The 14,903-nt window shown below is 59.6% G+C and overlaps 2 protein-coding genes across 4 annotated transcripts in view; one reads left to right on the forward strand and one right to left on the reverse strand.

Moving 5' to 3' along the window:
• Positions 1 to 402: 402 nt before the first annotated feature.
• kiaa0319l (KIAA0319-like ortholog) lies at positions 403 to 11,733 on the reverse strand. The gene is made up of 25 exons (XM_086178472.1): positions 11,569 to 11,733; positions 10,625 to 10,932; positions 9,355 to 9,469; positions 7,679 to 7,765; positions 6,473 to 6,741; positions 6,261 to 6,335; positions 5,969 to 6,185; positions 5,189 to 5,287; positions 5,020 to 5,117; positions 4,857 to 4,944; positions 4,695 to 4,787; positions 4,483 to 4,615; positions 4,260 to 4,365; positions 4,048 to 4,170; positions 3,819 to 3,942; positions 3,613 to 3,745; positions 3,388 to 3,536; positions 3,153 to 3,304; positions 2,929 to 3,067; positions 2,691 to 2,850; positions 2,477 to 2,619; positions 2,278 to 2,400; positions 2,109 to 2,199; positions 1,929 to 2,023; positions 403 to 1,859 (listed from the first exon to the last, which is right to left on the reverse strand). Exons 4-25 carry the CDS (start codon positions 7,752 to 7,754, stop codon positions 1,690 to 1,692), a joined length of 2,856 nt encoding a protein of 951 aa, XP_086034598.1. The 5' UTR covers positions 7,755 to 7,765; positions 9,355 to 9,469; positions 10,625 to 10,932; positions 11,569 to 11,733; the 3' UTR covers positions 403 to 1,689.
• Positions 11,734 to 12,216: 483 nt separating this feature from the next.
• Positions 12,217 to 14,903, forward strand: part of ncdn (neurochondrin) — a 3,529-nt gene continuing 842 nt past the window's right edge. The window contains exons 1-7 of one of the 3 annotated variants that reach the window (XM_086178474.1): positions 12,217 to 12,298; positions 12,436 to 12,730; positions 12,859 to 13,816; positions 13,898 to 14,070; positions 14,157 to 14,395; positions 14,466 to 14,660; positions 14,733 to 14,875. In XM_086178474.1, coding sequence (XP_086034600.1) covers positions 12,527 to 12,730; positions 12,859 to 13,816; positions 13,898 to 14,070; positions 14,157 to 14,395; positions 14,466 to 14,660; positions 14,733 to 14,875 — 1,912 coding nt within the window. In that variant the 5' untranslated portion in view covers positions 12,217 to 12,298; positions 12,436 to 12,526. The remainder of the gene's footprint in view (positions 12,299 to 12,435; positions 12,731 to 12,858; positions 13,817 to 13,897; positions 14,071 to 14,156; positions 14,396 to 14,465; positions 14,661 to 14,732; positions 14,876 to 14,903) is intronic. The other 2 variants (XM_086178473.1, XM_086178475.1) reach the window with 2 other exon arrangements.

Here is a 14,903-nt window from a genome sequence, read left to right on the forward strand (position 1 = left end):
CGGGTCCCCCGATGGATTCCCACGATGGCCGTCCTGTTTTGGGTCGTTTCTCTCCATCGAACCGTCCGATAACACGCAGGTTCGTTGTGACTCCGGATCCAGAAGGCATCACTGTGAACGAAACATCATTGAAGAACACCTCATGTTCTGACGGCTGGATCTGCTGGCGGTCTCGGGAGAAGGTCTCGGGAGGGTTGGGTCATCTTCTGCGGTGCTGTGCTGCCCTCCAGTGGACGCCGTGCAGCAGAACAGCTTGAGACCAGACCGAGGAGGAGGATCTCCCTGCCTACCAGGCCTTGAAGGCCCTGGAGCTCCAAGGACCTCCAAGGACCTCTGAGGAGAGCCTCCCCTTCACGCTTCCCCTTCAATCCTCCTGAAAGAGAAGAGCTGAGCAGACGCCTGGACGTGAGCCGGTTCTTTTATTAAAGTGAAGATCTGAGCAGACGCTGTGTGAAGGTGCTGAAAACGGGTCAATAAATACATGACGGCACAGCAGACGGAAAACATCTCAAGTCCCGGATCTTCCAGTTCAAGTTGGGTGACGGAGGAGGCGGAGCTTCACAAGCCCCGCCCACTTCTTTTTTCTTTTTTTTTTTTTTTTAAACACAGGAAACCACGTGCAGGGTGGGTGTGTCTCTGAAATGTCCGAGGGCGGTGGGATTTCCCAGAACGACCCCCAATTCCAAAAGTGGAAGCAGCAGAACAGACAGCGGCGTGAGATGACCTCTTTTTTTTTTTTTTTTAAACAATGTCTTTCACAGTGGACGCCCCTTCAATCTGACCTTTGACCCCCCAGCCGGCAGACACAAATGCAGCAGATGACCGTGTCACCCTCCGCCGGCGGCGATGCGTTCGAGGCGCAGTGGAAATGCCTGCATCGTTGCGTGAAACAACTAAAAAATAAACAAAAAATACGTTTTCGCCTCTCGGCGGCTTCTTTCCCCGAAACAAAGTGCATGGACTTCTAATGACAGCCTGGAGGAAGAGGAGGAAAGACAAGGAAGAAAGAAAGTGGTCTTCATGTTCTCAGTGAGTCGAGGAAACACGCTGTTTTAAAAACCTCCATCCTCTTCATTATCTTCAGTGTGAAGGGCGGCGAAGAGCGACCTCATTAGTGGTTTGCATGTGTGTGTGTGTGTGTGTGTGTGTGTGTGTGTGTGTGTGTGTGTGTGTGTGCTGGACGCTTCATCGCCAGGAAAGACTCCCAAATAAAAAAGCATTGCAGTTGAGTTGGACAGACACACACACTCGGCCGTCGGCTCTTCATGCAGGGGTTTTACCGTTAGCTCCATGCTAACAGCTACTAGCGGCGGCCCTTGTGGGCGGAGCCTACCGCTTGTTTGGTGGTGGCAGTGTTTAGCAGCGTCAGGGGGAGGTGCGGAACAGTGCGGCGTGTGTGTGTGTGTGTGTGTTGCTGGTTTCCTCCAGATGGGAGCAGTACATTCAGGTCAGTGTTTGACTGGCAGGTCCACGTGACCTCCGACCCCGTCCGGACGCTGCTCGTGGCTCAGAGAGTGAGCAGGGAAGTTCAGGACGGGGGTGCGGTGGACATATCTCCAGCATCATCCCCTCTTCTTCTTCATCCTTCCACAGCACAGTGTCTTAATGAGATGATGTTTCAATGACAACAAAAAGGGGAAGGTGTGTGTGTGTGTGTGTGAGCGGCGCGCTCCCCCTGCCGGCCCCTGGTTATAGCTCGTCCCTGTGCTTCTTCCCCCTGGCGGGGCCCTGGCCGTTGCGCAGGGCGCCGTTCTGCGTCCGCAGGAGGTGTCCTCGCTCCTGGCCGTCCTCGCTGTCCAGGTCCGAGTCGGAGCGCATGAGTGCGGAGGAGGTCGGCGCCGGGACCGGCTTGGCTCGGCCTGACGGGAGGAGGCGCGGTCAGGAGGGGGGTTTGTTCTTCCCGGCCTGCAGACGGCGTGCGTCCCTACCTGCTCGCGGCGGCTGCAGCTCCAGACTCCAGTCCTGCTCGTCGGCCTCCAGGATCTTGTAGCGGCTCTTGCAGCGGCGCGCTTTACTCCTCCGTCTGCCCGGGAAGGAAGGCCAGAAGAAGAGCGATGGTCACACGGGAGGCCCTTCGTCCGCCGCCCCCGCCGCTTCGCCGCTCTTACCTGTTGCAGCAGCACACGGCGCCCCAGACCACCGTTGCCATGGCGACCACAATGGTGAAGGAGGCGATGGTGACGTAGAGCACGCTCCACTCTGCGGACAAGAACATTCCTCGGTTCACGCATTCGCTCGTTCCCGTCGTCGCGACGCGCGGGTGCGAGGACGGCGTACCGCAGTTGCTCTCGGCGTCTCCGAACTGGGCCCGGATGAAGTTCTCCATCCAGAAGGGCCGGCAGACGCAGCGCCGCGTGAACGGGTCGCACTCGCCGTGGCCGGAGCAGTTCACCTGGCAGACTGAGAGGACGGGAGGTTGAGACGGAGCTCCGGCCGAGGAACCGCCGGGAACCGCCGACGCTCCGCGTCTACTCACTGACGGTGTCCACCCGCCGCGCCCTGAAGATCAGGAAGTCGTTCTTCTGCTTGCGCAGTTTGCTGCGCAGCTCGGTGGCGACGCTGCGCCCCGACAGCGGGGGGCGTCCGGGGCCGCCCGACACCAGGAACACCAGCCGCATGCTGAGGGAGAGAAGACACTTTGACTTTCACTGCCGAGCTTCTGCGGCGCCCGGTGGGGCGGCGGGACTCGCCTGCGCTCGTTGAACGCCGCCACCTCTCGCACGGCGATGTCGCTGTCGAGCACGCCAAGGAGGACGCCCACCTGCCGCAGCAGCATGTCCCGCTGGCGCTGCGACACCTGGGACACCGGCACCTCCAGCACCAGCTCCACCAGGTCGCGCTCCCAAACATCTGATGGAGGGGACTCCAGAATCAGCATGTGTGTGTGTGTGTGTGTGTGTGTGAAGATCAGAGCAGGTTCCTCCATACCTGGCCGGACCTCCACGGCGCCGCGGGCCTTGCTCGTCTGACCCTTGCTGTCCGTCACGGTCAGGGTGAAGCCGTACTTGCCCTCCACCAGGTTCCCGAGCAGCAGCACCGCCTGGTGGTCCGAGTTGTTCAGCACTTCCTGGAGCCAAAGGTGAGAAGGTGAGATTGGCCGAGGGTTCGGCGCCGTCCGCTTCTGCCCGCCGCCGCCCGGATCGCCGCCTCACCCCGGCGGCGGGGCTGCCGTCGTCCCGCGTCCACAGGTAGGTGACTCCGCCCTTGTCGTCGGTGGAGCGCGATCCGTCCAGGGCGGCCGTCCTGACGGGGAGGACCACCGGGGCGCCGGAGGCCACGTGGGCCACGGGCGGCCGGTCCACCTCTGGCGGGGAAACACAACCGGCCGAGATGACGGGGGGCGCGCGCTTCCACGGAAACCGAAAGCGGCGCCGGTCGGGGCCTGACCTTCTCTGACGATGACGGTGACGGCGTCGCGGCTCTGCAGCTTCCTCTCGTCGGTCACCGTCAGGGTGAACTCGTACGTTCCCACCTCCAGGCCCGTCACCGTGGCGACGGCGCCGTCCGCGTTCTCGATCTTGACGCCGTCGGGACCCCTGGCGGCGGGAACAGGCGGGGACATTGAGGATCTGGACCGGGCGCAGGGGGGCCAGGTCTGGACCGGGAGCTGACCTGGTCTGCGTCCAGTGGTAGGTGGCGATCTTCTGGTCGTCCCTGCTCTTGCTGCCGTCCAGCGTGGTTCGGTCCACGGGCAGCGTCAGCTCCTTCTCCGGCCCGGCGTCCGCCACGGGGGGCTTGTTGTTCTCTGGAGAGACAGCGAAGGGGCCGGTGAAGACGCCGTCCTCCTCTTCTGCCGGTTCCCCGACCCAGATGTTTACCGGGTTGCACGAACACGGTGACGTGGGCGGTGTCCTGCTGCCCCGCCGAGTCCGTCACCGTCAGCTGGAAGGTGTAGTCTCCTTCCTGCATGGCCGACAGCTGCAAGGTGGACGTCCGCACCCCCTGCACACAGCAACACACACACACACACACACACACACAAGGCGGGTTCAAACGGACGGTCCGACCCCGCAGGGGCGGCGGCGGCGGCGACCTGCCGGGACCGACCTGCATCTCCACCACCTTGTCCTTGCTCTCGGGGCTGAGGGACCACTCGTAGGCCAGGGAGTCGTGGTCGTCCGTGCTCTGGTTGCCGTAGAGCGTGATGGAGTTGCGCGGCAGCGTGATGACCTGACAAGGAGACAGGAGGTGAAGGGAGCCGTTCGGATCTCCTCTGAGGATCTGCCATCTGGCCAGGAGGATCTCCTGAGGCTTCGCACCTGGTTGGCGCCGGCGTTGGCCACGGGCCGGTAGTCCTTGGCCTTGCTGACAAACAGGACGGCCTGGGTGGAGCTTGTGACCCCGTCTGAGTCGGTGACTGTCAGGCTGGTGAACACACACACACACACACACACACACACACACACACACACAGGTCGCTCAAACTCCTGCTGGTTGAGGTGTGTGTGTGTGAGGTCCCGCCTCCTGAGGGTCCGGGTGTACCTGAAGGTGTAGTTCCCGGGCACTAGGCTGGTGAGGGTGAGGACGGGGGTGTCGGCAGAGACCTTCTCCTCCCTGAGGGGACCTTTGACCTCCTCCCAGTGCCACGCCACCACCTTGTCGTCGTCCGTGCTCTCTGGACGCGCGGGAAAAGGCAAACAGGAAGTGAGCCGGGCGCCTCCTCTGAGCGGTGCGGAGGCGCGGCGGGGACTCACGGCTGCCGTCGATCACCGTGGAGCTCGTGGGCAGGGAGATCTCCTGGTACTTCGGGGAGACCACGGCAACAGGGGGCTTGTTCACCCGCGGCTCTGCGGGGCGGAGAGCGGGACGTGAGCGCGCTCGGGAGCTCCGGCGCCGAACGCTCGGCTTCCACTCACCCGGTTTCACGGTGACGTTGACGTAGCCGTCGCCATGGGCGCCCTCGCCGTCCACGCTCACCTCGAACTCGTAGAGACCCACGGTGAGCTGAGGAAGAGCCGGCAGAGCGTCAGCGACGCGGCGGAGCGTCTAAAACGGCGAGCATGACCGAGGCGGACGCACCTGGCTGAGCTTCAGGGTCTTCTTGTGCTGACCCTCCATCTCGCCGCCGTAATCCTTGGGATGGGTGATCAGGCGCCAGAAGAAGACGTAGTCCGTCCCTGCGGAGAAACGAGACGCTCCGGTAAATCATGTGCGAGGGGCGGGGCTAATTCATACGCGGCGTCCTCACCATTGGGGGGCGGAGGCACCACGTAGGCGTTGAGGTCGACCTCGTTGCGCGGCAGCGTGACCTCCACGCTCTCTCCTGCGGACACCACCAGCTCCCTCACTGAAGGCCAGAGCAGGGAAACACCACCGTCATGCAGAGACACAACTCTTACTTAGACACGTGGAGCTGAAGGATCTAACGCAGCGTTAATACCGCTTAGAAATCGATTTTTATTTTTCTTAAAGCGATTTAGAAAGTATCGCTGAGAGTTGCACTTCCTTCCCCGGCCACTAGGTGGCAGCAGAGTGCACCGAGCCGTTGCGTCTCCTCGGCAGAAGGAAGGTGAACGAGATGCCTCCTTCCAGATTGTTCTGTGCATAACTTGATATCGGCGAGATCCTTCCCGGGGTTTCCGTGTTTTCTGAGCGACGGAGGCTCTGATTGGACGACGGGCCCGCGCGTGGCCCCGCCCCCTCCAGCGACCGGTTACATCGCATCTCCGGCTGCTAATTGGACAGCAAACAATGACGCAGCGGGAGAGGAGGAAGCTGCGCTGAGATGTTTACCGGACCAATCAGAAAACCAAAACCTCCTGATTGTCACGAGAGTTTCAAAGAGGTTCCCGAGGCAGCAGCTGCCGGTGGATGAAGAACTTCCAGGGAAGAGGAAACCATCACCGCAGGCTTCCTTGCTTGTGGAAGCTCATCCGCTGACCAGATGCTGTGACCTTCATCGCTTATCCAAACCATCAACGGAAGAAAGATGGAGGAGTTTTAACAAAGACGGCGGCGCGTCTCTTACCGGCCACTGCCGGGGTGGAGAAGACGGCGCTCGGCGTCGTCACGGCAGCCAGGACGCCGGTCCCGTTGGTCGCCGGGGCGCCGGCGGTGGAGTTCGGCGGCGCGGCGCCTGCGGTCCCGTCGGTCACCGCGCTGACGTTCTCCAGGGCCGAGCGTGCGGCGGCGGTGGTGGCGAGAAGGGCCGAGGTGGGCCGAGCGGCTCCGGGCCGGGGGCTTCCCTGCGGGGACGCAGAGAAGAAGAGTTTCAGCTTCTTCTCCGCCAGATGGGATCTCCAAAAACCCTGCGAGCTCACCGTGACGGGGCGCGGGACGAGGCTCGCCGCATGTGGGGCGCGGCGGGCCCGCCGAAGTTTGACCCAGGCGGGACCCTTGGAACCAAAGCAAGATTAGATATATCAAAAAAAAAAAAAAAAGAATGTAAACTTTCTGTTGCAGAGATGGAACAATAACGGTGGCCATTTTTGTAGTTTTTAGGTGAAAGTGTCAGGAGGAACACCATCTGCACCTTGGTGAGCAGCTGGAGGAGGCCCAGGGACTCCTGGTGAGGCTGGGGCAGGGAGGCCACGGGGCAGCCGCCCTTCAGGGTGCAGCTCAGCAGCACGCAGCGCCCGCCGAGGCTCCACACGGCGTGGCAGCTCGGCTTCAGGCAGCACGACTCCCAGCAGGTGGCGCCGCCACGGCCGGCCGCCAGCGGGTACCAGCCCATGCTGATGGCGCTGCTCCAGTGGATCCCCAGCACGCCGCCCGTCACCCGGCAGAGCTCCGCCGACACACCTGGGGGGGGGGGGGGGCCATGAGGACAGGAAACCAACACGGCGGGGCAAAGCTCCGGGAATCAGCCCGGGGCAACGGGCCGAGGGCGAAGACAGAGGCTTCTGACGGTCGACCGCGCCGCCAGCGGGGCAGGAAACCACGTTTCCCCCTGATAAAGCCGGCAGACGGTTAAAACAAACACGGCGAGCGGTCAAGTTCATGCAATTATGGCCGAGGCCGTCCTGGACCCGTCCTGGACCCGCCCAGGAACGCATTCTTTGAACATCTGAAATGCTTTAGGCTCCAACCTCCACATTGTTCAGGAGCAACACACAAACACACACACACACACACACACACACACACACAGGCTGGTGGCCCCTGTCTGCTGCTGCCCAGGCAACAGCAAAGTCCTGTCACTCAGGTCCCCAAAACATGGTTTCTATGTTCTCACACAAAAGCGCTACAGTTGCATGGCCCTTGTGCGCTCCTCCGCTGCCCCTTCACACACACACACACACACACAGAGCCCCTATTGTTTGTATCCACATTGTACTCTATCAGAGTGCAGAGGCATCAGAAGGACACACACACACACACACACACACACACACACACACACACACACACACACACACACACACACACACACACACACACACACACACACACACACACACACACACACACACACACACACACACACACACACACACACACACACACACACACACACACACACACACACACACACCGGGGTGCAAACAGTCCCTGTTCCGCCCCTGATTAGATTAGTGGGACGGTAAACAGTTGCTCACAAACAGGAACTATTTGGAGACGCGGTGGAGGACGAAGGTCCACCCTGAGCAACCAAAGGTGTGTGAGGTGGATCTGAAGAAACGAACTCCGTCGCTGGACTCGGGGTGCTGCGTTCAGGCGTGGTTTGGGTTTTCCTTACCTGTGGGAGGAGCCCAGAGGCAGATGAGCGGGGCGAGGAGGAGGAGGTGCAGGGGACGGAGCTGAGCAGGAGACATTCTGCTAAATCCTGGAAACAGGAACCAGAGTTACTGGAAAAATAAAGCGGGTTCTGGAGCTCTGCAGCCTCACACAGGACACAGACATGGAGATGTTCTGGTCCTCGCTTCCATCTATCCATTCAAGATGTTTGCTGTCCGCGATTAAATTCTTCCCTTGCCGTTCAGGTGCTTCCAGTATGGAGGCGTATCGGGATCGGAGAGCAAATGAATGGATTTTCATTTTTAGCGTATTTTGACTCCTAACTAAAATGACTAATAAGTAAGCCAAACTACATCTTCATTTTCTTCTTCTAGACTGCTCATTCTGGCCTCATCCAAATTAAAAATACATTAAAGTTTCATCCCCGGCACATTATTTTTGTTATTAAGTTTCAACAACAAATGTCAAATTTGAAAATTAAAACAAATTCGCATCTTTCATTTTCGGAACATGGCTGCATATTTTTTCTGGTAACTAAAATGAGTAATGACTCGTCCAAATTGTGTTTTCATTTTCATGTCCCGCCGTGCAATAAAGGGATCAAATTCAATTTTGGATTTGCAATCTCAAGCGGCGAGGGAGAGCGCCGTCAGAAGCCGACCGTCTTCTTGGCTCCGTGTTCGCGAGCGTGTGACGTAATCATCCGTTAACCTGCTGAATGATCACTGTTAGCATGGCGCTCGCTAACGCTGGGACACCAGAGATTTGCAGATGCAAGATGAATAGGATCTTGTGACAGACCTGAGCAGATTACTGAGCTTAGCCGAATGCTCTGCGCTAGCAGGCAGCGTCGTTAGCAGCGTAGCCCCAGCTAGCTTCTTCTCAGGCCTTCAACAAGGAGCTGCGGTGACGCCTGGAAGGAGACGCCCGGACATCGGCCTCCCTTTCCATGAGATCTAAACATGTTTGTTTCATGGCCTGCAAGTGAAGGATGTAGCAGAGCTGGTTGGACCTGAGAAGAGGCTAGCTGGGGCAATTCAGAAATATCCCTGCGATTCTATCTGCTTCTGTATTTGTAAGATTTGGGTGAGCATTCAGATAAGCTCTCTATAATCTGCTCAGGTCTGTCACGGCATCCCATTCATCTTGCATCTGCAAATCTCTGTGGTCCCAGCGTTAGCGAGCGCCATGCTAACAGGTAGCAGTGATCAGCTAGCAGGTAAACAGCTCAGTACGTCATATTCTATCGCCTGAACACACAAACAAGAAGAAGACCGGCCAATAACGTCACTCCCCTGCGCAATTGGGATTCAGAATCCAAATTTAATTTGATCCCTTCTTAGCGTGGCAAGACGTGAAAATGAGAAAGCAGCGTTTTTGATGTTTTCTTTTGTGCCACACAATGTGTGACCTCAAGAAGGAAATGAAAATACAGTCTGGATGACCTATCACTCATTTTAGTCATGAGTCAAAATACATTGCTACATCCTGAAAGTGAGGAAATAAAAAGGAGAGGAGACACAGGAGGAACCAAGAACCCAAAACCTCTTACATCCCCTCAGTCCAGACACACACACACACACACACACACACACACACACACACACACACACACACACACACACACACACACACACACACACACACACACACACACACACACACACACACACAGACCAGTGAGAGTCCCCTTCTTCCCGGCCAGGGGGTGCAGGAGGGTGGGCGTGGCTGGAGTTAAGTCGGCAGCCTGGTGTCGGGAGGTGACGGGTGGAGACGGGTCAGCACCAGCGCTCTGCAGAACAGATCCAACATGGCGGTCACCGGGGCCTTCGCACAGCCACGCTACACACACACACACACACACACACACACACGGGAGGCGGAGGAGGTGACCTGGCGTGATGGACAAAGACGCGGCGGGTGGAGGCGGTAAAGGCACGTCTGAACGGGAACTCGGACCTTTCTGTATTACTGAGTCTGAAGTGGTCTCACACACGCAGACACAACACACACACAAACACACACACCTTGTGCACACGGAGAGGAGCGTGACGGTGCAGCGTGAGCGCCACGTGACCTGAGGTCACCCGCAGCATGAACACGCCCTCAGCCCTCCACAGCCGGAAAGTCACCTCGTCTGCACAACGCGTGTGTTTTCAAGCGTGTGTTTACTCTCATAACAACGGCCAGCGTCCGAGTGTGTGAGGAAAGAGCCGAGGCTGCGGGAGGCGCTCCTCCTCCTCCTCCTCCTCCGATGCTACGCTAACAATCTAGCCGCAGACTTACAACCGTCAGTCATGAGGTAAAGGTAGCAGAGTCACGGCGCGTTCACGTCATCCGGGTCATAAAGTGTAAGCAACCATATCGAACACATTAGATAATATCTGGAGTGTTTGCGCTACGTGACGGGAAAGACCGCGTCAACGGCCAATAGATGAGCTCCGACAAAACCCGAAACAGGAAACTTGTCAGACAAACAGACGCCAGAGCGGTATCGGCGGCAGAGACGTCCTCGTCCGTGTGGAGAGTTTCTCCACCGAGGGGAAGAAAAGTGATGATAAGAATAATAATAACAAGACATTTTATTGAAGGTGCCTTATTGTGTTGGAGTCGCTTCATTTTTATTTGACCTTAATTCTATATATTTATAGATCTTCATTGTGACCCCGATCGCCCCTCGGGGACAAATAATTCTCTGATGGGACTTAAAAAGCAGAAGCTGTGCAGATACCTAGTGAAAGCATTGCATGGTGGCGAAAAGTGGCTGAAAGAATCTAGTTGTAGTTTCTAAATCTTTGCAAGGTCTTCAGATTTAGACTTTTTGGCCTCTAAAACTGGTCTTAAGATGTGCGCCGGTGTGTTGATAGCTGCTACGTCCTAAGGTGTGAGCCCAGCCTGAGATGTTCATGCCGGTCGTCCTCGGGTTCGGCTCAGGTAGGACACGCACCTGTTCCTGCGATCCGCCTCCATGTATTCATCCGAGGCTCCGGGCCGGGGCCTTCGCAAAAGCAGCTCCGGGGCGGAGAGGGTGTGAGATACTGCCGAGGTCACATCTTCTCCCCCTGCTCTGCTGGAGTGCCCTCAGGTCGCCGCCCGGACCGGAGACGGCGGGGCCATGGGCCGGCTCGAGGGAAGCCTCTGAGATCTGCGCTGAACTTCCTCTTCCTCGTTGGCAAAACTGCAAGCGTCAGCTCGTTCGGGAAAACGTGTATGGTTTCCGTGGCGACGGCGAAACCATCACGGATCCTTTCGGGGCTACGGAGAGCGAGGGGACACGGGTCAGAGGGCAGGAAGAACTTTTCGCCTGCCTCAAATCAGCTGAGGGCGTGCAGAGGAGACCTGGGAAGGCCTGGGAAACACATGAAATAAAGGCAGCGGCCACTCTTCATCACACCTGATGCAGGTGAGATCTGCAGCTCGCAGCCTTACCTGTGCACACCTGCGCTGGAGGCACTGACACGTTTCACTCCGCCGCTTGCCCGCGGCCAGGGCGAAGTTACAGTTACTCCCGATTACTTTGCGATAAAAGTAATCCCCGTGTTGGAGGAACAAAAACTGGGACGAGGATTGTTATCCGGCCTCCTCGGGGGCGGAGGGGGCAGGACGTATGGGCCAAAATGGTGGTCCTGTGCGGGGGAACCGACCGGATCTCGGCACCCCCGGAGGGGTGGGGGGGCGGCAGCCTTGCAAGTCCGCTGCACAGTCACGGCGTGTGCATGTGCGTATGCGTGTTCCACGGTCACCGAGGCGGGACACGGTTGCAGCCGTGCCCGGTGTAATCCGATGGAGCCCCGGTTGCAGGCGCCTCCGGGCTAACAGCTGCTGGCGTCTCACCGCGGGTTTGTCACGCCAGCCGTTCGGTGATTAAAAAAAAAGTGCGGTCGTACTTACGGTACCGAGGAGGGGGCGGGACGGCGGGTTGCCCGGTTTGTCTCCTGCGCCGAACTGGGTCAGTGTCCACACACACACACATACATACACACACACTTGTTCAGCTGATGTGCTTCAGCTTGTAATCGCACGTCAAGCCGCTGAGCCGAACACGGGATTCCACCCACTTCCGGTTGCAGACTTTTCAAAATAATAGCGGCTTCCCAAGACACATCGTAACATTTATCGTTGGCGAAGAACATCGCTGAAAAACTGAAATAACACGTAAATCGGGCTGAAAAAACGTACATTTGCCCGCTACCCCTCACTTGTGTGTCGCTTTTTCTTCTAAAGTCAAGGAAGGTCAACCTAAATGTACTTCCGGTTTGCGCCCCCCGTTGATCACTGCTGAACCGAGCGGCTCGGCGTTCCCGTTCAAGCCTGCGGTAATTTACCGGACCGGTTTTCGCGAAGCACCACGAAAACGCCCACCCTCCCAAATAAAAAAAAATCCCGTGTTAAAGAAATATGTCAGCCCGTAAGCTAACGTGGACGTAAACTAATCCGCTGGCTTCCCCGCAGCCTCAAAACACGGACCAAAATGGCGCTGGCACCTGCCAACAACCCCTCTCGCTATTGGTTCAGATGCCTCGTGGGACCCCTTCGATTGGTCGATCGCGGCTTTGTTTTGACATTCACTTCCGGGAAGCGCTCACGAGTTGTCAACGTGCGCCAGGGGGCTGCTCGCAAAGTAAGATATCCCAAGAGCGCTTTTTGTATCCCTATCGCTCATTTCTCCTAATCTAAAGGTTACCTGTGACTCTTAACCTACTGATAAAGCTGGCAAACTAACCGAAACCGATCCGTCTGGGTTCAATTTGTCGCTAGGAAATATTCGGGCGACCGATTCATGGTTTTCCGTTGAGATTTCAGTCCCCCCCTGGGGTCGACCCTGTCCTTCCTGCATCCTGTGGCCGTGATGGCAGACTGTGCTGCGGCCGACGCCTGCAGCCGGGCCCCTGCGGAGGACGAGCTCGGCGGAGGAGATGGAGCGGACGGGGGAGGGCCAGGGACGGATGCTGGAGGAGGTCTGACCGATACCCAGAGAGAGGTGCTGGAGAGGTGCCTCCATGCCCTCAAACAGGCGAAGAACGACAGCCACACTTTGGCCGCCCTGCTCTTGGTGAGTGTCTGGAAGAGCATCTCCTGCTCTCCGCAGCTTCCGCCCAGAGCGGAACTCCTCATTGGTTGTTGAGATCCTCCTCTGGTCGATATCTCCAGTTGCAACTTGGGTTCCCTCTTCGCCTGCAGATCACTCGGCTGTGCCCGGCCAGCCAGCTGGACAAGCCCACGCTGAGGCGCATCTTTGAGGCGGTGGGCCTCAGCCTCCCCGCCCGCCTCCTGGTGACGGCGGTGCGGGGGAACCGCAACTCTGAGCTGCCCCCCTACGAACTCCTGTCGCTGGGCACGGCCCTGCTGTCGGCCCTGAGCACGGACCCGGACATGGCCTCCCGCCCGCAGCTCCTCGCCACCGTCCCCCTGCTGCTGGAGATCCTGGAGAACGGCGACAGAGGGGCGGCGGAGGAGGCGAACGCGGTCAAGGAGGCAGGTGGCGTAGAGGACACGGGCGCGGCGGAGGACGCGTCCTCGCCCGAGGACGCCTCCCCGCCGTCCCGGCTGGACGAGGCCGTGGCGGCCGACTGCTACGGGGTCCTGACGGCGGTGTGCGCGCTGCCCCGCGGCCCCGACCAGCTCCTGAGCCGGGGCGCCGTCCCCGCTCTGTGCCGCGCCGTCGAACGCGACCGCACCCTGAGCCGCAAGAGGGCGCTCCCGTTGCTGGGACGCCTCCTCGTGGGCAGAACCCGGGACCGGGCCTGGAGCCGGCACCCCGCCGAGCTGCTCGCTCTGCTGGTCGGGCTCGTGGAGGACCTCTGCCGGGCCGCCGACCACAACCGGCTGGACGTCTGCTCCCGGCTGGTGCACTTCCTGCCGCCGGCGGGCGTGGCGGCTGAGAGCGAGGAGCTGAAGGACCTGGTGGGCCGTGTCTGGGGGGCCCTCAGACCCCTGCTGCAGGCCAAGTTGACCCCCAGACAGATCGGGCCGGTTCTGGTTCTCAGCGCGTCCCTGCTGGACTTGTACGGGTGGGGGCTGGTGGGGCCGCCCAAGATCTGCTGCCTGCTGGTGAATCGGGCCTGCGTGGAGGTGCGGATGGCCCTGGAGGAGCCGCCCGGCGCCGACCTGAGCCCGCCGCTGAAGGACACGCTCACTGGTCATCTGCCGGACACGCACTCGCACGTTTCCACTGTTTCAAAACCCTCAACCCTCATGTGGTCTGTCTCCTCCCACCCAGGCTGCTACCGGATCCTGGAAGCGGCCATCGAGCAGGCGTGCGGCCCCGGCGCCCCTCCAGAGATGGCGTCGCCGTCGCGGAGCGCCGTCCCCGGCCTCAGCCTGCAGCAGAGCCGGCAAGTCCTGGGCGTGCTGGAGGAGGCCTTCTCCGCCATCATCTACTACCTGCAGCAGGTGAGCGCCAGCTTCTCCAGAATCAACCCTCCCCACAATGATAGATTTAAAAAAAAAAAAAAAAAAGCTTCCTCTTCCCCTCCAAGGTGGATCCCGGTCGCTATGGCGACCCCTTCATCTTCGCCACCTTCCGCTGCCTGTGCTCGTGGCTGGCCGAGGAGACCTCCTGCCTCAAGGAGGAGGTGACGGGCCTGCTGCCGTTCCTCGTCGGCTACGCCCGCAGCCACCTGCGGGGGGGCGACTCGGAGCGCGCCCTCTCCGATTGGATGGCGGAGATGTCCGTCACGGGCGAGCGAGGCGCCTGGACAGGAAGCGAGGCGCTGAGGTACGGAGGATCTGGGATCCCGTCTCGGCAGGAGTGCGGACGTGTTCAGACGTGAGATGCCCCTCCACAGGTACCTCCTCCCGGCTCTGTGCCACCTGTCAGCGGAGGACGGGCCCAGGAAGGCGCTGCTCGCCGTGGACACGCCGGCCCTGCTGGTGGACTTCCTCTCCCAGAGCTGGGCGGCGCTGAACGGGAGGGACCCCGGCATGGAGACGGCGTGCTCGGCCCTCCTCAACGTCGCCGTCACGGAGCCCGAACGCGTCCGGTAACTTTCCCGCCCCCTCGCGGCGCATCCGTCCGCCGAGCGCCTCCGAGCCGACCCTGTGTTCTCCCGCAGGGCCGACCGGAGCTTCAGGACGCTGGAGAAGCTCCTGGGCGAAGCCCTGCCTGTCCTGGTGCACAAAGACGGCCTCCTGGTGCTCGCAGCCAACTTCTGCACTCTGGGCCTGATGATTGGCAGGCTGAGGGCGGCGCCCACGGGTGAGGGGGATCCGCACCACACACACAC

Source organism: Fistularia commersonii, chromosome 30 (genome assembly GCF_037954325.1).
Source record: "Fistularia commersonii isolate RoL2024-O1a breed Wild chromosome 30, RoL_Fcom_v1.0, whole genome shotgun sequence".
Taxonomy (NCBI): Eukaryota; Metazoa; Chordata; class Actinopteri; order Syngnathiformes; family Fistulariidae; genus Fistularia; species Fistularia commersonii.